This window comes from Pleuronectes platessa, chromosome 11 (assembly GCF_947347685.1).
Source record: "Pleuronectes platessa chromosome 11, fPlePla1.1, whole genome shotgun sequence".
NCBI classification, from domain to species: Eukaryota; Metazoa; Chordata; class Actinopteri; order Pleuronectiformes; family Pleuronectidae; genus Pleuronectes; species Pleuronectes platessa.
The window spans coordinates 17,269,915-17,291,919 of record NC_070636.1 but is presented as its reverse complement, the minus strand read 5'-3'; the positions used below and the strand labels follow the sequence as shown (position 1 = coordinate 17,291,919).

The 22,005-nt window shown below is 40.7% G+C and overlaps 3 protein-coding genes across 3 annotated transcripts; all 3 read left to right on the top strand.

Annotated features, from left to right (window-relative positions):
* The first annotated feature begins 64 nt into the window (after nt 1-64).
* LOC128450470 (cilia- and flagella-associated protein 99) lies at nt 65-4,748 on the top strand. The gene is made up of 15 exons (XM_053433942.1): nt 65-201; nt 609-753; nt 837-931; nt 1,009-1,115; nt 1,198-1,375; nt 1,559-1,639; nt 1,730-1,798; nt 1,951-2,037; nt 2,140-2,228; nt 2,429-2,633; nt 2,723-2,864; nt 2,948-3,099; nt 3,180-3,385; nt 4,211-4,394; nt 4,539-4,748. The coding sequence occupies exons 1-15, from the start codon at nt 88-90 to the stop codon at nt 4,611-4,613; spliced, it is 1,929 nt and encodes a 642-aa protein (XP_053289917.1). The 5' UTR covers nt 65-87; the 3' UTR covers nt 4,614-4,748.
* A 5,124-nt stretch (nt 4,749-9,872) lies between these two features.
* Nucleotides 9,873-16,124, top strand: LOC128450469 (cilia- and flagella-associated protein 99). Its single transcript, XM_053433941.1, has 15 exons — nt 9,873-9,986; nt 11,604-11,748; nt 11,833-11,927; nt 12,005-12,111; nt 12,194-12,371; nt 12,555-12,635; nt 13,226-13,294; nt 13,447-13,533; nt 13,646-13,734; nt 14,481-14,685; nt 14,854-14,995; nt 15,078-15,229; nt 15,310-15,512; nt 15,617-15,767; nt 15,915-16,124. The coding sequence occupies exons 1-15, from the start codon at nt 9,873-9,875 to the stop codon at nt 15,987-15,989; spliced, it is 1,893 nt and encodes a 630-aa protein (XP_053289916.1). The 3' UTR covers nt 15,990-16,124.
* A 697-nt stretch (nt 16,125-16,821) lies between these two features.
* Nucleotides 16,822-21,985, top strand: si:dkey-21a6.5 (laminin subunit beta-4). Its single transcript, XM_053433940.1, has 9 exons — nt 16,822-17,040; nt 17,882-18,055; nt 18,279-18,417; nt 18,531-18,619; nt 18,844-18,907; nt 19,671-19,759; nt 19,880-19,992; nt 20,286-20,442; nt 21,216-21,985. Exons 1-9 carry the CDS (start codon nt 16,989-16,991, stop codon nt 21,371-21,373), a joined length of 1,035 nt encoding a protein of 344 aa, XP_053289915.1. The 5' UTR covers nt 16,822-16,988; the 3' UTR covers nt 21,374-21,985.
* The last annotated feature ends 20 nt before the right edge of the window (nt 21,986-22,005 follow it).

Here is a 22,005-nt window from a genome sequence, read left to right as displayed (position 1 = left end):
TTCCACTTTTCTATCAGTGTTATCCTTATTTTTGTGGCATTTTCTGCCTGTGTGGACCATCTCATAACAGTTATCAATTTCCATCAAATGGCATCAAACGACGGACCTCTTGTCAAGGAGGCTATTACGTTGCTGGATAAGTTCAGTGAAGGCAAACAGTGTTTGGATGACTTCATAGAAGATGCTGCAAAACATCTGCAGGTAGGTGAAGATTTCAAAACATGGGGACAATTCTTTGTTCTGATGACTGCGTATACATTTGACTTTAAGCTGAGCAAATAAGAAGAATACATTATTAGTGTACAAGTCACTGATGGAAGCTAAACCTTTACTCCTCCAGATTAAAATAACAGTATCTTTGTGAAGGGAGAAATGTATAATTATAACAAATGGGGGATAAAGTAGAAGTGTTTGGTAAATTGAATGCTTCCTTTAAATGACCTAAGAGGTTGTTTGGAGTAGCGCTGGAAGGGAATTTCCACAAATGTCTGCTCTACAGCCAACCATGATGGTCTTGCGTAATCAGCTACTGCAAGTTTTTTTTAGAAAGCCATTTTCCAAGCACCTAATTATTCCTTTATGAACATTTCATTTGTTTTTTTGGGCAGATCATGGATGCTCAGCACAAGCAGTTCATACTTGATGTTGTCTCCGGATGCACCGAATACAAAAAGTTACTGGACGTAGTTGTCAACGTCTTCTACGGCCAGAATGGGAGATGGTTATCCATAGGTGACCGGAGCCAGTTTGCCAGTAAGTTAATGAAATAAAAAGGCACTAATTTTGATTTAATTGTTGATAAAAAAAAATATTTGTAACACTCTGTTGTTCCTCAGTTATCTGTTATCTCACCACTTTCGTCCTCGATGACATTGGGCTTCAGCGTTTTAGCAACATTGTCAAATCTCTGGACATAAAGAAGATGCACACAGTAAGTTTCTGAACCCATCACTGCCCTTCAAGTGGAAAGACACAGCAATAACAGCTCTGTTGTGTGTTTTGTTACAGTTCCTCAACTTCTTCTTCACACACCTCACCTCATGGATACAGGAAGAGTGGAATCATATCTACGATGCTGCCTGTGTGGAGGAACAGTGGATCGGCCCTCTGCTGAGGTAAAATAGTCCTGGAAAACCCTGCTAAGACTATCACATTATAAAGACAAGACATGACCGCATATGTCTGTTTGTCCTTTAGATGGCGCCCCCATATTGATACTCTCATGGACCAGCTTGCTTTGAAAATGTCCTGTGGGAGTCAGGTCAAGAAAACTCTGATCAAAAACACGAAGCCCAAAGAGTTCTGTCTCACCAAACCCAAACCTCGACCTCTGAGGATGCCAGAGCTCATCCCACAGCAGGGAAAATGCAAACCGGTCAGCTTCATTCACAGTTATACACTGTATTTACTTCCAACATTGCTGATCAGTTAGTTTACATATTAACTAACTGCTGTGTTAGCCTGTAGATAACCCTTAGGAGAGTATACACCAGGCCTTTTTGCTGTAGATTATATAGTGTCTGATTCACTGAACTCACTGAAGTCTTTTGTTTTGAAGGTACCAAACAGCACGTACAGGGCTCCAAAGGAGATGCAGATCATAAAGGAGATAAAACAGGAGAACCATCTGAAGACTACGGTACAACGTTTGATTCTACTATTATATAAAAAAAAAAAATCTGATATCTTAATGACAAAAGATTAATAATAATAATTTGTTTCACTTCAGGAACTGCTGAATGAGGCAAACATGAAACAGTTCAGATGTGGGAATCCACAGAAGTCTGAACGCACCAGGGTAGGGACTATTTTCTTTGATGGATATGTTTTTCTCATTTTATCTGCCTGGAGACTGGATTAAATCTTGTAGCTAAGCACACATCCACCTTTCACCTTGTATTGAGCTATTTTTACTGATCAGCTGCTGATGAACCATTATCTATGTTGCAGCGAAAGATGCTCCAGATTCAGACAGACTTGGATTCAAAGCTCCAGTTCAATTCATTTCAACCCTCTGAATCTCCGTCGAGTAATAAGGTGAGATCTGTTTCAAATAATAAATATTTCATCGTATATGTGTATTTATATCATGTATATTAATATCTAATTGAATGCGTTTCATTTTGCTGATGTTGCCAGACCAAAAACTGTCCCGTCAAGCTCAACAGTGCAGCCATCCTGAGGCAGAGGGCGCTGCGTAACCGTAAGGAGGAGGAAGAGCTGCAAAGGTACAGCACAGTGTTTACATGCCACACCATGACCTATCCTACGGTGGCCCTGAAGGGCAAACAATAACAATAAATGTGCAATGACAACAGCAAACACAACCACAAAAGGCAAAACACAACGACATTAACTTCTTCTGGAAAAGGAGGTACCAGTCAGGACAAGGATCATTGGCTGTGTGTTTTTGTGCATGTTGATGCAGGGTGGATCGTTTAACAGAAGGCGAAGGTGAGGACTCATCTTTCGTTCAGTGGCAGAAGAATATGCGCGAGATGGACCTTCATGAGGAGCTGGCCAAGATTGAGCAGAGGCGACTGGAGGGACACATCAGTCACAAGGAGGCCGCCATTGCCCGGATAAACATAATGGAGAGCAACCAGAAGGCCTCTCAGCTGAAGAAAGAAGAGGTCAGAAAAGATTATAAATTAATTCTAATTCTAAATAAAAAATGTTGGCCATAAAATGGTACTTATGGTTGCTTTGTTGTGTCTCGCAGACAGCTCAGCTGATGAGGGAATATGCTGAGAAGAGGTTGCAGGAAGATCAAGAACTGAGGGACTTGGTGCAACAAGTGGCAGAAGGACACAAGAACTCGAAAATGGCCAAAGAGAAGTTACAGAAATTCAAGCAAAGTATAGGTACGCCTACACTTGTGATTTAATGAGTTTTTTTTTCTCATGATTTCCTTTGAATTCTCATTGATTTCTTGTACATTTCACAGTGAGAGAAGTCTCGGAGCAAAGTCAAGCGCTCCTTCGACAAGCACTGGAGGAAGCACAGTCAGATCTGAGCAGGAAGTTTCAAACCATCCTTGAAATCCGCGCCATTGAGTCACTTCCTCACGTCAGATTCAAGTCTTTTGACGACACAGAAGTGAGTGGGGAGGACGGCATTACAAATTCCCTGTACGTTCATGTGCAGTATCTCCAAGTTAACCTGTGGTTCCGTGTCAGACTGCAGGACATGAACTGCTGGATGAGATGTCCATAGTCGAGCTGAGGCTGCGACTGGCCCACCTGAAGGAATTCAGGCAAACAGAGCAGCAGAAGAAACGTGAGCACATCCTGGAGGTGACTCACGAAAAGAAGCAGCTGCTGTTGGAGGAGATGGAGCTCAACAACCTCCACATGCAAGCAATGGCACAGGCTGCAGCCTTCAGGTCAGGAAAAACACGTTCGGCTTTGACTTGATTATGACAGCAGGAAAAATATTCCAACACAAATATCACACATTACATTACATTGCATTACATTACATATCATTTAGCTTAGTGCATTCAACCAAGAGGGTACAAACCCAGAGCAGCAACAATTTGCTTCAAAAAATCCAACCCAAACAAGTGTTGCATGCAAGTGCCATATAAGTGTTACTAAACATATCTTTTTTTGATTTATCCTTTTTTATATATATATATATAAACACAAAAGTTGACCATGGTTATTAGACATGATCTTCTTAACCAAGGTGTAGTCAGAAGAGATGGGTCTTTAGTCTGCGGCGGAAGATGTGTAGACGTTTAAAGACCTGTCGAGCTGCTGCATTCTGGATGAGATGCAGAGGTCGGATGGCACAAGCAGAACAGCCAGGAGGGAGTTACAATAGTCTAGGCGTGAGATGACCAGAGCCTGGACCAGAACCTGCACTGCCTTATGAGTGAGAAGGTGACGTGTTCTCCTGATGTTGTGCAGCAAGTGTCTACATGAGCGGGTTGTTGTGGCAATGTTTTTCGGTAAGGGAGAGTTGACTGTCGAGTGTCACACCCAGGTTCCTAGAAGTCTGGGTGGGGGCTAACACAGAGTTGTCGATGGTGATAGTCAGGTCATGGCTGGGAGAGCCTTGCCCTGGAAAGAAAAGTAGTTCAGTCTTGTTAAGGTTGATTTTTAGGTGATGTGCGGACATCCACTGAGCGATGTCAGTCAGACAGGCAGAGATTCTAGCTGCTACACAGCTACACACTAATGTTATGTTCTCTGGCATGTTGCAGGAAAGAGAAGGAGAGGAAGGCCAGCCTGGATCTTCAGCGGAAAGTTGCTCAAGACAAGAGAGTGTTGGCTATGCAGAAGAAGCTTGAGGAAAAAAAGCAAGAGCAGCGGACGCTAGAGCAAATCAAGAGCAGCAAGAACAGAACCGCTGAAAAAAACCCAGAGCAGGCAGAGACACGTGACAAAGTGAGTATGAAATCCGAATCAAAGAAGAAGTGACTGATCTCACAGTTTTAGCCTTGCCTGGTTTTTGTTTGTGTTTGAATTTTTCATTCAAAACAGCAGTGAAATAATATTCCTCATTCATCTCCACATTTCTCTTCTACCCAGAAAACCATGACGGCGGAGGAGATTTGTGAGTCGATGGTAAAGAATTTAGAGCAGTTGATCCAGAGAGCCTTTTAAATTTCTGACCAGGACGATTATCGGGGTATCGGCTGCCAGGAGAGAAATACGTGGAATAGCTGTGTTTCGTCTTTTGTTATGTTGTTAATGTGACCCATTTTGAATGCAATAAAATTTGATGAACAATTACCGTCATATTTATCCTCATGATGAATTCATCATTTGTGTTTTTTACAGTTTTCTAAACACTTGAATCTAGTCCACCTTTTACTGTATTTCCCAAATAAAACACACACATGATTCCCATCTCCAGGTGCCCCACTATATTCCTTCCCCAACAACATTAGTGCAACTTGTGTTCCATGCTGGATTGCTTATGCAAAACCTGCAATATTAAAAAGAAATCAAAAGTAAATAAACAAAACAACATTATGGCTCGAACAGTATGAATTGGTGATGTTAAGGGATACAGATTTGGTTAGGATGAAAGTATGAAAGAATGAACTGCACTAATCTAGTCTTGATGACAATTCAAAGCACTTTATATTACAGCTTTTACCATTCACCACATTCATACAGTGCATGTATTTGCAGAACTTTCTCTATGAGAAGGGGCAATTTTTGGGGTTCAGTATCTTGGCTAGCAGAACGGGGACCGAGGGTTAAAACTTGGTTTTAGGCTGGGGTTAGAATTAGGTTTAGGCTAGAGTTAGGCATTTAGTCTGGATGGTTAAGGTTAGGATAAAGGAATAGAGGATAGGGAATGCATTATGCCAATGCGTGTCCTCACTAAGATAGAAGTACACGCATGTTTGTGTGTGTGTATGTGTGTCTGTCTGTTTGTATAGCTTCTTTGTGAGGACCAGATTCATCATTTAACCAACAGAGTGATGACATTTTGGGAAAGTGAGGACATTTTTGCCATTCCTCACTTTGTGACCCCCCTTTAATAAACTGTTTTGGGGTTAAGACTTGGTTTTAGGGTTAGGGTTAGGGTTTTATGTTTATAACTCTTCTGTCAGTGAGCAATATATCTTGTGAATTACTTTGATCAGATACATGAGTTAAGCCTCACAGATTCAAGATCCACTTCCCTACTTGTGCTGGAAGGTTTAACACCATCACACAATCTCATTGATTCTTAATCCTCTCATCCATGTTGCTCTTCATCAAGTTAAATTTGTTATAATTTGCCGTTTATGAAAAATATTTGGGCCATCAACCTAACCTAAAATTCCAACCAGTTGGTGTCCCCCTGTGTGATCATCCCAGCTATGCTGCCATTCTTTAGTAAAGTTTCCTTATCACCCCCTGTATTGCCCTTTATACCTCTGTGTGCCGGCTTCCACATAAAAGTACTCACAATATTAATATTTTGAAATGTATACACAGTCTCCAATATCTCATTTAGGCCTACTGTTAGATGAAAATAACCTTACTATTAATATTATAATATAATATTGTATTAATATCCATGTTGAGCACAAATCTGTACACAAAACAAATTTCCTGATTTTATGTAATGATGCCTCAATCGCTACCATCTCCACCGTGTAAACTGACAAATGATCGGAAGTTCTCCTGTTCACTGACACTTTCAAGTCTGTTATATTGAAACCAAAACCGTTTTTTCCTATAATAGAATCTTTGGACCCATCTGTATATAGTGCAACAAATGTTTCGTATAATATATGCACTCTTAAGTCATAACTCATAATTTTTTTACATTTGAGTAGTGCTTTGAGTATATGTTAATTTCATGAGCGTCACACCAAACACCCAAAAACCTTTGTATTCGTCTTCTTTGTTCAGTTTATTGGCGGCTGTAAACCAAAGTCAAGGTGCTGACCACCATCTACTGTGTTGTTGCACCGTTGTGTGACATTCCAACATTATAATGTAAAATGTCCTCTGATCATAAAAGGTAAAATGTCCTTCTGAGATGCTTCTTGACTTTGATCCTCATATACAAGTAGAGTACATGCGGATGTTTCTGCACTTTTGGTTACCATCTGCCAATAAATCGAACATTGAAGAAGAAAAAGACTTGCTTGTCTTGTCCCGATATTTATATTCTCATGGATCAACCTGAAGCCACGAAGCCCCAGGAGATCTGTCTTATCAAACTAGAACCTCATCCTCTGCCGATGCCTGAGATCATCCCACAGCAGGAAAAATGCAAACCGGTCAGCCTCATTCACAGTTATACACTGTATATATTTTTAATATTGCTGATCAGTTAGTTTTCATATGTACTGACTGCTGTTATGTACTCAGGCTTTTGTTTTGAAGGTACCAAACAGCACACACAAGGCTCCAAGGGACATGTAAATCATAAAGGAGATAGTTTTCACTGTTAGATTTACTATTAACTTGAAAAGAATACTCTGATATCTAAAAGGCAAAATTGTGTCTATTTAACAAATATATTATAATACTGGAAATTTGAACAGAGGGGTAGGAGTAAATCAACAGCTCGTACATCCAACAGTTAGACAAAACATTGAGAAACATCAGAAAACATTCTGTACCAATGTATGTGGGGTTTATGGTGTTTGGACAATTTATAAGTAAAAGATTGTGTCAGTTTTTTGAGTATATCCTTTTGTGATATTGGGGACTCTAAATTGAACATAGCTGTGAATGTGAGCGTGAATGGTTATTTGTGTCTATAAGTCAGTCCTGTGATATGCTGGCGAACTGTCCAAGGCGTACCCCGCCTCTCGCCCAATGTCATCTGACACTCCACAACCCTTGTACGATAAACACAACCTATCCAAGTTATTAACAATTTATTTAAAGTATTGTAGCGAGTTATTATAATCACAACTTATATTTGCCATATTACATGAATTTGGAATGACTTACTATCTGGTTTCAACAGGAACTGCTGAATGAGGAAAAGATGACACAGCTTTGGGAGAAAAAGTCTGAACAAATGAAGGTTTGGACTATTTTCTGTGATGGATATGTTTTTCTCATTTTACCTCCCTGGATACTGGATTAAAACTTATATTAAGCACACATCCACCTTTCACTTTGTATGAGTCATTTTTACTGATTAGCTGCTGATGACCCATCATCTGTATTGCAGCGAGTGATGACCCAGGTTCAGAAAGACTTGGATTCAAAGCTCAAGTTCAATTCAATACATCCCACTAAACCTCGCTCCAGTATTAAGGTGAGATCTGATTATTTGATCTGCTTCAAATGATCAATCTTTCATTGTATATGTATATTAATATAATGTGTATAAATATCAAATTTGATGTATTCATTTTGCTGATGTTGTCAGACCAAAAACTGTCCTGTCAAGCTCAACATTGCAACCAAGCTGAGGGAGAAGGCGCTGCAAAACCTTAAGCAGGAGGAGCTGCAAAGGTACAGCACAGTGTTAACATGCCACGCCTTGACCCACTTCTCAGTATGATCAGTATCCTACTGTGGCCCTGAAAGACAAATGACAACAGCAAATAGAGAATCACAATGGCAAATCACACAACAACAAAAAGCAAAACACAACGGCACATTTTTAGAATATAGGACTGGATTGTGAATATCCCTTGTACGTTTGAATGTCTTCTGTACAATTTAAGTTACCAATAGCCAGTAGATGTTAAAAGGTGTTAACAGCCGCCAGCGGATGTTAGCGACATAACCTCAGTTTTACACCTTAGTCCCCAATTCTCTCAGCGCTGGGTGCATGTCCCTAGCTTCCTAGGGCCCAGTTGGGATCTTTCCTCCTGGTCCAGAGCCATTGGCAGCAGTATTCTGCAGGGTGTGATGTTTCTTTTATGGTGTGGCGCTGGGCTTGTCTGTGGATCCCCAGATCTTTGAGCAACCTGATGGTGAATGTTGGACTGAAACTCCTGGAGCCAGCCTCCGCAAATTATCTCTTTAAAGGGGACATATTATGAAATTCCACTTTTGTAGTGCTTCTACACGTTAATTTGGGTATCTGGCATGTCTACCGTCCCAAAAACTCTGGATAAAAACAACTCCCTCGATTTGTTGTGGTTCCTCTATGTCAGAAAAGATACGCTAGAGTGCGTCGAATGGGAATACGACCGAAATAAACGTCATAGTCACACCATGCCCATGTAGGGAGTCTCGCTACATGGCCTTGGACGAGCGAGCTAACGCTAGCCGGGCTCCACCGGCCCAATTAGCTTGCGAGCTAACACTAGCCGGGAAGCCGGGCTCGCGCTAGGGGAGCTAGCGTTAGCTCGCTGCTGCTACCCGTCAGACATTTAAGTGACCGCATTAACAAGGGACCCCCGGGACACTTCTAAACGTTGACTCAACTGTGTGGAAGGATGCTGCTGCTGCGCCAGCTCAAGCTCCCACTGCGGGGCTGCGGGGGCTTGTATCTCGTGAAGGAGGGAGGGGGGCGGGGGGCGGGACACTCAAAACAGGTCAATCTGAGGAGGGCTGTTTTAGACAGGGTAAAAAGGGTGCTGTTTTAAATGATCCTTGTGGTATTTTGACCAAAATGTTTTACAGATATTTTCATTAAGACCCCAAGGAACCATATCAACTGTCTTAAAATGGGCATAATATGTCCCCTTTAAAACCACGTTGCTCTGCCTCAAATGCAATCTCTACATACCACACCATTTCAATCAATAGCTTCCTGACAGGGCACTGTCAATTCCACAAAGTAGACCACGCACAGGGTCAAGTCTGGTGTCAGGGTGGTAGTCACAATATGTGATGGAACTATAAGCCAGTCAGTGGAGCAGACCCTCTGTGTCCCTTTTCTAATTCTGGCGCATGTAAAGTTCTCTTCATGTTTTCGTAGCAACCGTCTGGTGGATAGTGCTGTTGTAGTCAGTGTTGTCTTGTCGTCCATGTAGGGCCTGATTGGTGTTAATCGGACCCCCGACTTTTGTCACTCACCACTTACCACCCATGTTGAAGCTCTGATAATCACCTTCATCACCATGCTGAATGCCAGTGGGGAGAGCTATATAGCAAGCTACGATTCCTATAAACATTAATGTTATGTTATTTGGCAAACTGCAGGAAAGACAAGGAGAGGAAGACCAGCCTGGATCTTCGGCAGAAAGTAGTTCAAGACAAGAACGTTTTGGCTGAGCAGAATAAGCCCGAGGAAAAACAAAAAGAGCTGCAAAGACTCGAGCAACTCAAGAGCAGCAAGTCCAAAACTGCTGAACATGGTAACGGTTAGAGCTGAAAACCACCATCTGCTCTTCTTCTTTGGAAACATTTTTATGAATCTATAATGTTTTAATACAAGTATATATTTTTCCCACTTTTCTGTTGGTGATAACGTTTGGGGCATTGTACAAATGTAAAATGGCATCAGACGACGGATCTCTTGTCAAGGAGGCTACTGCGTTGCTGGATAAGTTCAGTGCTAGCGAACAGAGTTTGGATGCCTTCATAGAAGATGCTGAGAAGGATCTAAAGGTAAGTTAAGTCAAATCTGTGTCAGTTTTATCTTTTCATGTAACACCAATTTAAATAAAAACGTTCATCTTTCTACTGCAAGTTCTTTTAAATTGTATTTATTTATTTATAGAGTATTAGGGGGGAGGTGGGGGGGGGTTATTGTTTCTTTTATTTATAGCTTTTCCAGAAAGAAAGACAGAACATTTAGTGGTTGTCAAACTATAACAAAATCTGCGCGTGATTGAAAGTTTCTAACTGCTGTGAACAGTCAAGATTGGCTGTATCTGGATTGAGAGGAAGATTGTTCCCATAGACATGTGAGCCAGGGTTCCTTTAGATTGTTTGCATTTGATACAGAGTGATGAGGATGTGTAAAATAAGTGTTATTTCAGCCGTAGATAATGGACTCTATGTAGGGTCTATGTAGGACCTTATATTTTTTTACCTGATGGTCCCAGTTAATTGAGCAAGAGTGTATGCTAGGAGACATTTAGCCCTTTAACCCTCTGAGATTTAAATTCCCATGTCACTCTCCCAGGACGTCCTCAGATGCTGAGTAGGTGAAGCAGTCAGACTGACGTATACATTTGCAAACTTAGAGACCAGTATTTTGGTAACTGGTCTCTGGGTTTGCAAATGTATACGTCAGTCTGAGGGAGCGAAGCTCATCAAGATAATCACACATTTCAAAGTTTGAATACTTCCTCTGACAAAGTTCCTGATTTGCAGATACCCGAAAAAAAATCTGATGACTGCAATATAAATTTGACTTTAAGCTGAGTTAATGGGTAGAATACATTATTAGTATACCACTCACTGATGGAAGCAAGACCTTTCCTACTCCAGATTAAAAGAACAGCATCTTTGTGAATGGAGAAATGCATGATTATAACAAATGGGGGATAAAGTAGAAGTGTTTGGTAAATTGAACCCTTTCTTTAGTTGATGCCATATCTGTATCACGGTATTGACTGCAAAACCAATCCCCTTAAATGACCTAAGAGTTTTTTTCGAGTACTGCTGGAAGGGAACTAAAGGGTTGTTTCTTTAACCTCTATGCATCCTGTCAGTAAATAAGGGCTCGGGCATTGGCTGCCCAGTAATAGTGTTGGACCTCAGGTAAACCCAGTCCCCCTGAGTCTTCAGATTTACAATGATGTTTTTTACCTATAAGATGCGTTATTTATTTTTTTTGAAGTTAGGAACCTTGGCAAGGTTCCCATTTTTAATGCATTGATTTGGCCAATCATTGACAGGGGAAGTGTTCGCAAGTATTCAGTATCACTCCTAAGCCTATTCATCATAACTCTATAGTTCAGTTTCTGAAGCAGGTCTGATTGCTTATGAACAGTGGTTCTCAGCCACTTTACATGGTCAGTAATTTTAAACATAAGATTGCAGAGAAACCCAGGATTTAGATCCTCACTCAGACGCATAAATTTACTCTACTGCCAATTTATAGTGCACTCCGATAGCTTTCCAAACATTTTAATCAGGTCTAGAATTAGTGAGACAGATTCCTCACTCCAAGAGAGCCATACAACTATGTCATCAGCTACAGCAAGTTTTTGTTAGAAAGCCATTTTCCAAGCACCTAATTATTCCTTTATAAACATTTCCTTTGTTTTTTGGCAGAACATGGATGCTCAGCATAAGATGTTCATTCTTCATGTTGTGTCCGGATGCACTGAGTACAAAAAGTTACTGGAAGTAGTTGTCAACGTCTTCTACGGCCAGAATGGGAGATGGTTATCCATAGGTGACCGGAGCCAGTTTGCCAGTAAGTTAAAGAAAATAAACGGGCATTCATTTTTGTTTAACTGTTGATAAAAATATATATTTTTAACACTCTGTTGTTCCTCAGTTATCTGTTATCTCACCACTTTCGTTCTCGATGACATTGGGCTTCAGCGTTTTAGCAACATTGTCAAATCTCTGGACATAAAGAAGATGCACACAGTAAGTTTCTGAACCCATCACTGCCCTTCAAGTGGAAAGACACAGCAATAACAGCTCTGTTGTGTGTTTTGTTACAGTTCCTCAACTTCTTCTTCACACACCTCACCTCATGGATACAGGAAGAGTGGAATCATATCTACGATGCTGCCTGTGTGGAGGAACAGTGGATCGGCCCTCTGCTGAGGTAAAATAGTCCTGGAAAACCCTTCTCAGACTATCACATTATAAAGACAAGACATGACCGCATATGTCTGTTTGTCCTTTAGATGGCGCCCCCATATTGATATTCTCATGGACCAGCTTGCTTTGAAAATGTCCTGTGGGAGTCAGGTCAAGAAAATTCTGATCAAAGCCACGAAGCCCCAAGAGTTCTGTCTCACCAAACCCAAACCTCGATCTCTGCCGATGCCAGAGCTCATCCCACAGCAGGAAAAATGCAAACCGGTCAGCTTCAATCAGAGTTATACAGTGTATCTACTTCCAATATTGCTGATCAGTTAGTTTACATATTTACTGACTGCTGTGTTAGCCTGTAGATAACCCTTAGGAGAGTATACACCAGGCCTTTTTGCAGTGGATTCTATAGTGTCTGATTCACTGAACTCACTGAAGTCTTTTGTTTTGAAGGTACCAAACAGCACGTACAGGGCTCCAAAGGAGATGCAGATCATAAAGGAGATAAAACAGGAGAACCATCTGAAGATCACGGTACAATGTTTGATTTAACTATTATATTCCAAAAATACACTGATATCTTAAAGACAAAGGATGGTCTATTTAACAAATACATTATAATACAGGGAATTTAAATAGTTAATCAACAGCTCGTACCTCCAAAAGTTTGATAAAACACTCAGAAACATTATAAAACATTAATAAATATATTCTATACCAATATATGTGGGGTTTATGGTATTTGGACAATTTCTAAGTTTAACAACATCTAGGTTTGACAGAAATTTTGTGTGGTTGTGTTCTATTTCAATTCAGTTTAAAGGGTGTATATTTTGAGTATATCCTTTTGTGATATTGGAGACTAAATTGAACATAGCTGTGAATGTGAGCATGAATGGTTATTTGTGTCTATAAGTCAGTCCTGTGATATGCTGGCAAACTGTCCAAGGCATACCCCGCCTCTCGCCCAATGTCAGCTGACACCCCACAACCCTTATATGATAAACACAACCTGTCACAGTTATTAAAAATGTATTTAAAGTATTGCATTGAGTTATCATTATCAGTAATTATATTTGCCTAATTACATGCATTTGTAATGACATCCTATCTGGTTTCCACAGGAGCTGCTGAATGAGTCAAACATGTTACAGTTCAGTTTTGTGAATCGACCGAGGTCTGAACGCGCCAGGGTAGGGACTATTTCCTGTGATAGATATGTTTTTCTTATTTGACCTCCCTGGAGACTGGATTAAAACTTATATTAAGCATACATCCACCTTTCACTTTGTTTTGAGCCATTTTTTACTGATCAGCTGCTGATGACCCATCATCTGTGTTGCAGCGAGTGATGACCCAGGTTCAGAAAGACTTGGATTCAAAGCTCCAGTTCAATTCAAAACATTCCATTAAACCTCCGTCCAGTATTAAGGTGAGATCTGAATATTTTATCTGCTTCAAATGATCAATCTTTCATTGTATATATATTAATATCATGTTTATTAATATCTAATTTAACGTGTTCATTTTGCTGATGTTGTCAGACCGAAAACTCTTCCGTCAAGCTCAACAATGCAATGAAGCTGAGGGAGAAGGCGCTGCGTAACCATAAGCAGGAGAAGGAGCTGAAAAGGTACAGCACAGTGTTTACATGCCACGCCTTGACCCACTTCTCAGCATGTTCAGTATCCTACGGTGGCCCTGAAGGACAAATGACAACAACAAATAGAGAAACACAACGGCAAATCACACAACAACAAAAAGCAAAACACAACGGCCCATTTTTTAAATAGAGGACTCGATGGTGACTATTCCTTGTACGTCGGAAGCTCTTCTGCACATTTTAAATTGCCAACCACCGGTAGATGTTGTAAGGTGTAAGTGGCCATGAGCGGATGTTAGGCACGTAACCTCCGTTTTGCAGCTCAGTGTCATCAAGTGTTTTGGCCTTGTAATCAACAATGTAATCAACTCTCAGTTTGCCTTTTTAAACTAAACACTGTCCCATGAATTTCTGCCTTTTAATCACAAGACACCCTCTTCTAAGGCAAGCCCACCACAGGTCGATCATAGCAGGTACCTACCTTTTCCGGTAGAAGTTAATGTCACTGTGTTTTTCTTTTTGTTGTTGTGTTTTGTGATTTGTCGTTGTGATCCCCTGTTTGCCATTTTAATTTGCCCCTTCAGGACCACCATTGTGCACAGGACACAATTAGAATCAATTGCAGAGAAATGTGAATTTGAGGGAGTTAATTATTCTTGTGAATGTTTTGATTAATGTTAGTGGATAAAAATATGTAAAAGACTTCCTTGATCCAATTTAGATCTATTAAAATAAAGCTACACTAGAGTGATTCTGTGTGTTTTCTGTTGATGCAGGGTGATGCGTTTGGCAGAAGGCGGAGGTGAGGTCTCCTCTTTCCTACAGTGGCAGAAGAATATGCGCGAGATGGAGCTTCATGAGGAGCTGGCCAAGATTGAGCAGAGGCGTCTGGAGAGACACATCAGTCACAAGGAGGCAGCCTTTCCCCCAAAAGTTATCATGGAGAGAAACCGGAAGGCCTCTAAGCTGAAGAGAGAAGAGGTCGGAAAAGACCACTCAACAATCATGAATAAAAAGCATTTACAGAAGATGCATTAGTTACACAAAAGCATGTCTGTTTTCTATAAACATCTTTAAACAAGTAATTTAACAAGGGATTTACAATTATAAATAAAATGGTACTTATGTTTGCTTTGTTGTGTCTCGCAGACAGCTCAGCTGATGAGGGAATATGCTGAGAAGAGATTGCAGGAAGATCAAGAACTGAGGGACTTGGTGCAACAAGTGGCAGAAGAAGAGAAGAACCCGTCAATTGCCAAAGAGAAGTTACAGAAATTCAAGCAAAGTATAGGTACGCCTACACTTGTGATTTAATGAGGGTTTTTTCTCATGATTGCCTTTGAATTCTCATTGATTTCTTGTACATTTCACAGTGAGAGAAGTCTCGGAGCAAAGTCAAGCGCTCCTTCGACAAGCACTGGAGGAAGCACAGGCAGAACTGAGCAGGAAGTTTCAAACCATCCTTGAAATCCGCGCCATTGAGTCACTTCCTCACGTCAGATTCAAGTATTTTGACGACACAGAAGTGAGTGGGGAGGACGTCATTACAAATTCCACGTACGTTCATGTGCAGTATCTCCAAGTTAACCTGTGGTTCCGTGTCAGACTGCAGGACATGAACTTCTGGATGAGATGTCCATAGTCGAGCTGAGGCTGCGACTGGCCCACCTGAAGGAATTCAGGCAAACAGAGCAGCACAAGAGACATGAGCACATCCTGGAGGTGAATCAGAAAAAGAAGAGGCTGGATTTGGAATTGGAGACAGAGTACCTACACACGAGAGCAATGGCACAGGCTGCAGCCATCAGGTCGGTAAACACGTTCAGGTCCGACCTGATTATGGCAGCAGGAAAGATATACAAACACAAAAAATAACACATACATTAATGTTATTTTATTTGGCATTTTGCAGGAAAGAGAAGGAGAAGAAGGATCTTGAGCAGAAAATTGCTCAAGAAAAGGTTTTGGCTGAGCAGAAAAAACTTGAGGAAAAAGAGCAAGAGCAGCGAAGACTAGAGCAAATCAAGAGCAGCAAGACCAGAACCGCTGAACCAACGACAAAAGTGAGTATGAAAAACAATTCAAAGAAGAAGTGACTGCGCTCACTATAACAGTTTGAACCTTGTCTGGTTTTTGTTTGGGTTTCGATTCATTCAAAGAGGCAGTGAAATAATATTCCTCATTCATCTCCACATTTCTCTTCTTCCAAGAAAACCATGACGGCGGAGGAGATTTGTGAGTCGATGGTAAAGAATTTAGAGCAGTTGATTGAGAGGGCCTTTTAAAGTTAAGAGCCGGACGATCATCGCTGTTTCTGCTGCCAGGAAAGAAATACATAGAAAAAGCTCTGTTTCATCTTTTATTACATTGTTAATGTGACACATTATAATGCAATAAAATGACATGAACCATCAAATTTATCTCCATGATGAATTCATCATTTTATGATTTTTACAGTTTTCTACACCCTTGAATGTAGTCCATCTTTCACTGCAGTTATGACATTAGTGTTATGTTGCACCACGGTTTGTAATGTCCTTGAAATATTGAGTCTTCAGAATTGTTTCATATCTGCATTACATTTTATATTATAAATGAATGACAGCGCATGTCATTATATGTTTACAATTGAGTCTCACAACCCTCTGAATATAGGGGAAATTATTTGTTCAATAGTGGTATTGTGGCATCATGTAAAATTATTATTGTTCATATGTATTGATTATACTAAAAAATGTGTAATTTATAATTTTATTCTAGTTTGATGATCTATTAATATATTTTAAATTATAACATGATACGTTTGTACATTTATATTGTAGAAAATACGATACATTTTTTATGTATGTCATTTATATTGTTTTTTAATTTGTGTACTTTTAAATCAAATTTTTACTATATCTATAAAATATATAATATAAAAAATATTTAACATAACAACTCGGAAACAATAATTTAAATAATACATTTCTCAAATGTTTAAAAGGCTGCAGCAGCCTCCACACTAATGACAGCACAAGGAGCAATAGTGCCCCTGCTGGCTGTTCTATGTAACAGCAAGATGTGGGCCATGAATGCAGCCCATTTTGTGCCGGGTTTTTTTTTCCTCCAAAGCAAAATCACATGATACGTATTTTGTCATATGACACTGATGAGAAGACTGATCCCGCTGCGAGGGAGCGAGCGACTTCCACAGGGAAAACAAAGGCAGCTCGATCACTTGTCAGGGATGATATGCAGTAGACGGACACTGGTCGGTGGTCGCACTCGATAATATCCGGAGGATGATGGAGTGTCGGGGACTTCTGCCACTTATAGCCGCCGCGTGTTTCATAGGTGAGGTCTATAACTCTTCTATCAGCGAGCAACATAACTGATGTAACCATGAAGAACACCAGTGCAGTGACTTGACCAACTAGAACCACTCTAGTCTTTAACTTAAAATATTAAAACAAAGTCTAAAAACATTATAAATGTGACCAAAATAAGTGGCGAAAGATTATTATGGACATAAGTTTGACAAATGTTTTCATATAAATTAAGTCCATGAGTTACTTTCTTGTTGTTGTTTGGGGTTTTTCACAAGTTCCCTGAAACTTTATCATTTAATCCTCTATTTTTTTTACTCAAACCTCAAATCAAACTTTCTTCTTATGGAGAATGTCTATATAAATAATGTGCTGGCTGACTGGGTTTCTTCTGCACTACATTGGTCTGTCTTCCCTCTCTCTCTCCAACCAAATGTTGTGATTTAGGATCAGTAGCTGTAGTTTCTTTTTTTCCACGGTTTGATAGAGAAATGTTGCCAAACCAGAGGGAACTAAACCGGACCAATCACATGACACCCTGACTAATTGCATTTCATGAGTAGGATGGCTCCTATTCAAGAAAGCACTTAAGCACACGGCTAATGTGATTACTACCACAATATAGGCTCTGTTCCACTGACGTGCTTATATACCTGTTGCCCTCACTTGCTCGCTGCATGGGGGAATGTCATGCCTTAGATTTTGTGGAGTGATTTTACGATAGAGGTTTTCTCCTGGATTCATGTTCAGTACATGACTGAAAAGAAAGTATATGTTGTGTTATGTGAATCTTCTGATATCGACTGTTTACTTCAGATCCTTGCTGTAAATATCGGAAAATATGAGCATGAAGTATTCTTGTTCTTCAGGCCTGGTGGGAAGCCAGACCACACTTACCCCTGCTGTGGTCAGCACCACTCTCATCGAGAATGTGACCAGTCTGACTGTAACTCCCATGATTCTCAGCAGCACGACCCCAGGCTGCTCCGCGTTCAACACTTCCACTTGCGAGCCTTGTGCTCCAGGATCACAGTACGACAACAGTGAGTCAACGGCCGTGTCATCTGACTTTAGGCCACATTCTTAGACCTTTTTTTATTCTGCAATGGTGGATCATGGAAACGTTTTGTGTAACGTTTTAGAATCTGAACTCATTTCTATTCATTGGATACATGTCTTGACTGTCCGTCGTGAAAAGATAAAATTCTGAGATTTTCTTACTTTCTTAAAGTCAAGCTTAACAGATCATTCTCTGTCCCTCCTTAGACACCCTACTATGCGCATGCTGTTCTGACCCCGGGTTGTGTCTATTTCCTGGGGCCTGCCTGGCATGTGCCACAGGTTTTTATCAGCCACTTGCAGGACAGCAGCAGTGTCTGCCCTGCAGCCGGGGCTCCTACACAAAGTAAGGCAACAGATGATGCCAGTGAACTCTCCCAATGTTCTTCTACTTCTACTTCTATTTAAGTGTCTTACCTCACTTGTCAATTTATTGTATATTCTACACCTACTGCACAGTTTCACTGGAAGTCCATTATGTCACCCCTGCCCTGCTGGATCCTTCAACAATAATAGTGGTGCAGACACCTGCACAAGTTGTTCAACAGGTGTGTTTATTCAGCTGTAGACCAAAAGTTTATAGTTCACAAAACTGCAGTTTGCATGTTGTCAGAAACTAGACATGAACATTTAAAATGTATCTGCAAATATAATTGTTAAAGAATTTTAGCCTGCAAATGAATCATTTACACAGAGTTTCATATAATCGAAAACTCGGGTGGGGGGAACTTGCATCACATGTTTTGAGTTATTTTGTGTCTGCTGCTTTCAGGTTTCTATTCCTCACAGCTGAGTTCCACAACATGCGCACCATGTGCAAGAGGAAGTTTTTGCAAGTAAGTTACACCTGAATGTCACCGGTTGTCAGTTGTTTTTTTCTCTGCCTGTTTGTGACCAGGATCAAGTGTGGATGGAACTTTTTATGTCATGTTTGGAAAATCACTAACAGCCCGGATCAAACATCACATGTTTTCATTCCATGGCTCTGTTTGCCTGCATAGATAAATCTACACCACACACACACACACACACACACACACACACACACACACACACACACACACACACACACACACACACACACACACACACACACACACACACACACACACACACACACACACACACACACACACACACACACACACACACACACACACAAATGCAAGCACCAACATTTCCTGTCAGTTATTGAGATATGGTCACAGCAGGTTAAGCAATACAGCCGGTGTTCTTCCTCTAAGCAACATTCTTCAGGTGGATCTTCAGGATTCCGCTGCTAGATTGAGGAACCAGCAGTTTCCCTGAACTCCTCCCACTTATGAACTGATTTCAGCATAATATATTTCATATTTGATTGAAAGCTTGTAACCTTTGATGAGGATTCAAAGAAAGATCCAGTGGTTACCTTTAGATTCAGCTCTTCAACATGAACGTCTGGTAACCTTGATGAAGCCATGGCCTCACCGAACTCCATCCACAGCTTATCTTTATTTTCTGTTCCAGTTAAAGCAACCTTTGACCTCTAAGTTACTTGTGGTACAAAATAACAATCTGTAGATTTATGTTCACAAACACCTCTTTCTATTTCTCTTACAGCTCCTCCGGTTGCTCACATTGCCAGATGTGTCCTGTAGGAACAGAGGCTCTACAGACCGCTGCTAAAGACTGCACACCGTGTCGGCCAGGTAATGCACACCTGTTAAACCTCAAGCTTCAAGGCTGTAGTAATTTCTATGAGGGCCCGATGAAGCTTGTAATTTAAAGCATGATTATTTATCCAGGTGATATCTGTTTTTTTTTTACAGGCATGCACAAGGCCCCCCATCAAACTATGTGTCAGATCTGCGCCAGTGGCTCTTTCCAGATCCACTGGGGCCAGGAGATCTGTGACATCTGCCCAGATAATCACTACTGCCCTGTGAGTGCTGCACCCCCCCATCGTGCGCCCATCACATATTGCAGTCTCCAAACTCTGCATCCTCTACACTCTGCACCCTCCACTCTGTAACATCCACAGTCTGTACCCTCCACTGTGCACCCTCTAATCTGCAGGCTCCAAACTCTGCACTCTCCACTCTGAAACCTCCATATCCTGAACCCTCTTCACTCTACACCCTCTCCTCCACACCTTCCACACTCTGATCCATCTACATTTGTGTTCGAGAGTTGGAGAGGTGACCTGCATGTTTGTCCCTCATATTGTTTTCTCAGAGTCCAGATGTGAACCCCATTCTGTGTCCAAATGATGCCTTCTGTCCAGCGGGCAGTTTGGCTCCAGGCTACTGCATGGAGACCTTCTTCCGCAAATCAGGGGATATTTGCGAGCTGGCTCCTGTCACTATTGCTCTGTTAGTTATTGGAGGTGGAGGTAAGTAGCAATGCTGGTACAAGTGCAATTAAATTACTTTTCCAGATATGTCAGCAATAGATCTTGCCTTTACTAAATGCCATGTTAAAGATATTGGAATTACAATTATGATTTTTCAAACTGATGGTCTTTAAAGTAAACATACTTTGCACTGCAGGGTCCTATTCTATGTAATCTGATTATATGCAAGACTTTTTCTTGTATACAAACGTTACTAGCATTTGACATTAACATTGTACTGGCTGTTAACTTCCTCTGTGTAACACTAGCACGCCTATTTTCTGCAGCTTACTGTCAACTTGTTTTGTGGAACTATAGAAAACACTGAGGCATTTCCCACTCTGAAGTTGTGCTTTTTGCATTTATTCCTTTGTTTGTGTAAGTGAAGCAGACCGTTATCTTTCATGATCACGTTGTGTAATTTCTTCTTTGTTAGTTTTAGATTTATTTCTTACATTAGTGTGATGTTTTTACATTAGATACTAAGCAAATTTCATAAATAACCAAGCATTTGAATGTATTTGATGTGTGTGACATTTAACTCAGATTTCCTGAGAGTCTTTTTCTCCATTGAGTCCTAGTAAAACTTTTCTTTTTACAAACAGGAGACCGATTCTGTCTCTGGCCTAACGCTGAGATCACGTTGTTCCCAAACAAGACATAATGAAGCACAATAAGAATCATGCTCACATATCAATGCATTCTTTGTGGGTCTTATATAAAGCCCGAGTGTAGATGGTCATTCCCTTTGTGTTTTTCCCCCCTTTTTCCAGTGGCCTTGCTCTTCATCATTTTAATGATTCTGCGTCGACGGAAAGACACCGACGGAGAACTGACTGTTGCTCGAGCTCCATTGTTATGCAAAGAGCGGCCTCAAGGTCGATACTATGGCATCCCCTGTGATGGAGAACCTGTGTATGCTGGGTGGTGACCCAAAGGACCTCAGTTTAGTGTTCGTACAGGTGGCACAACAAACTGAACTCTTCCCATGTGGGTCTCAACTAAAGACAAAGAGTAGACAGAGGAAGACTGACAGGCAAATCCCTGGACGGTGCTTCGACAACCCACCAGCTTTTAGTATGTTGTACATTTTAATATATAACAGAGAAACTGAAGTTTTGTGAATTCTTGTAGTTCGACACTGTTACAGTTGTTTCCCCTCAGAGATGAATACTTTCCTTTTGTAAGGTAGGTTATTGGATTATCAGAGGTATGCTGAAACGGTGAAAATGACATGCGTGCCTCCACTTGGTGGGAACGTCTCTCTCTTATGAAAGCACTTTGTTCACAGAGGTAATTGATTTATTTTGCACTCGTGATGGTGGACTAGCGGGTGCTTCCATTTCCTTGTGTGGTTCCTCAGTGACAACGATATGTAGAGCTGTGGCGGGGGCCTTGTGTGTTTTTTAATGCGTTTGATTTCAGTATGTCATGTGTCTGTATTTTCACTGATATCTTTGCTTAAAATGTTCCTGTGCTTTTTTAAGGTTATATTTGTATGTTTTAAAAGAAAATAAATAAAAATGGAACCTATTTTCCTAAATTATTGTCATTCTTACCTCT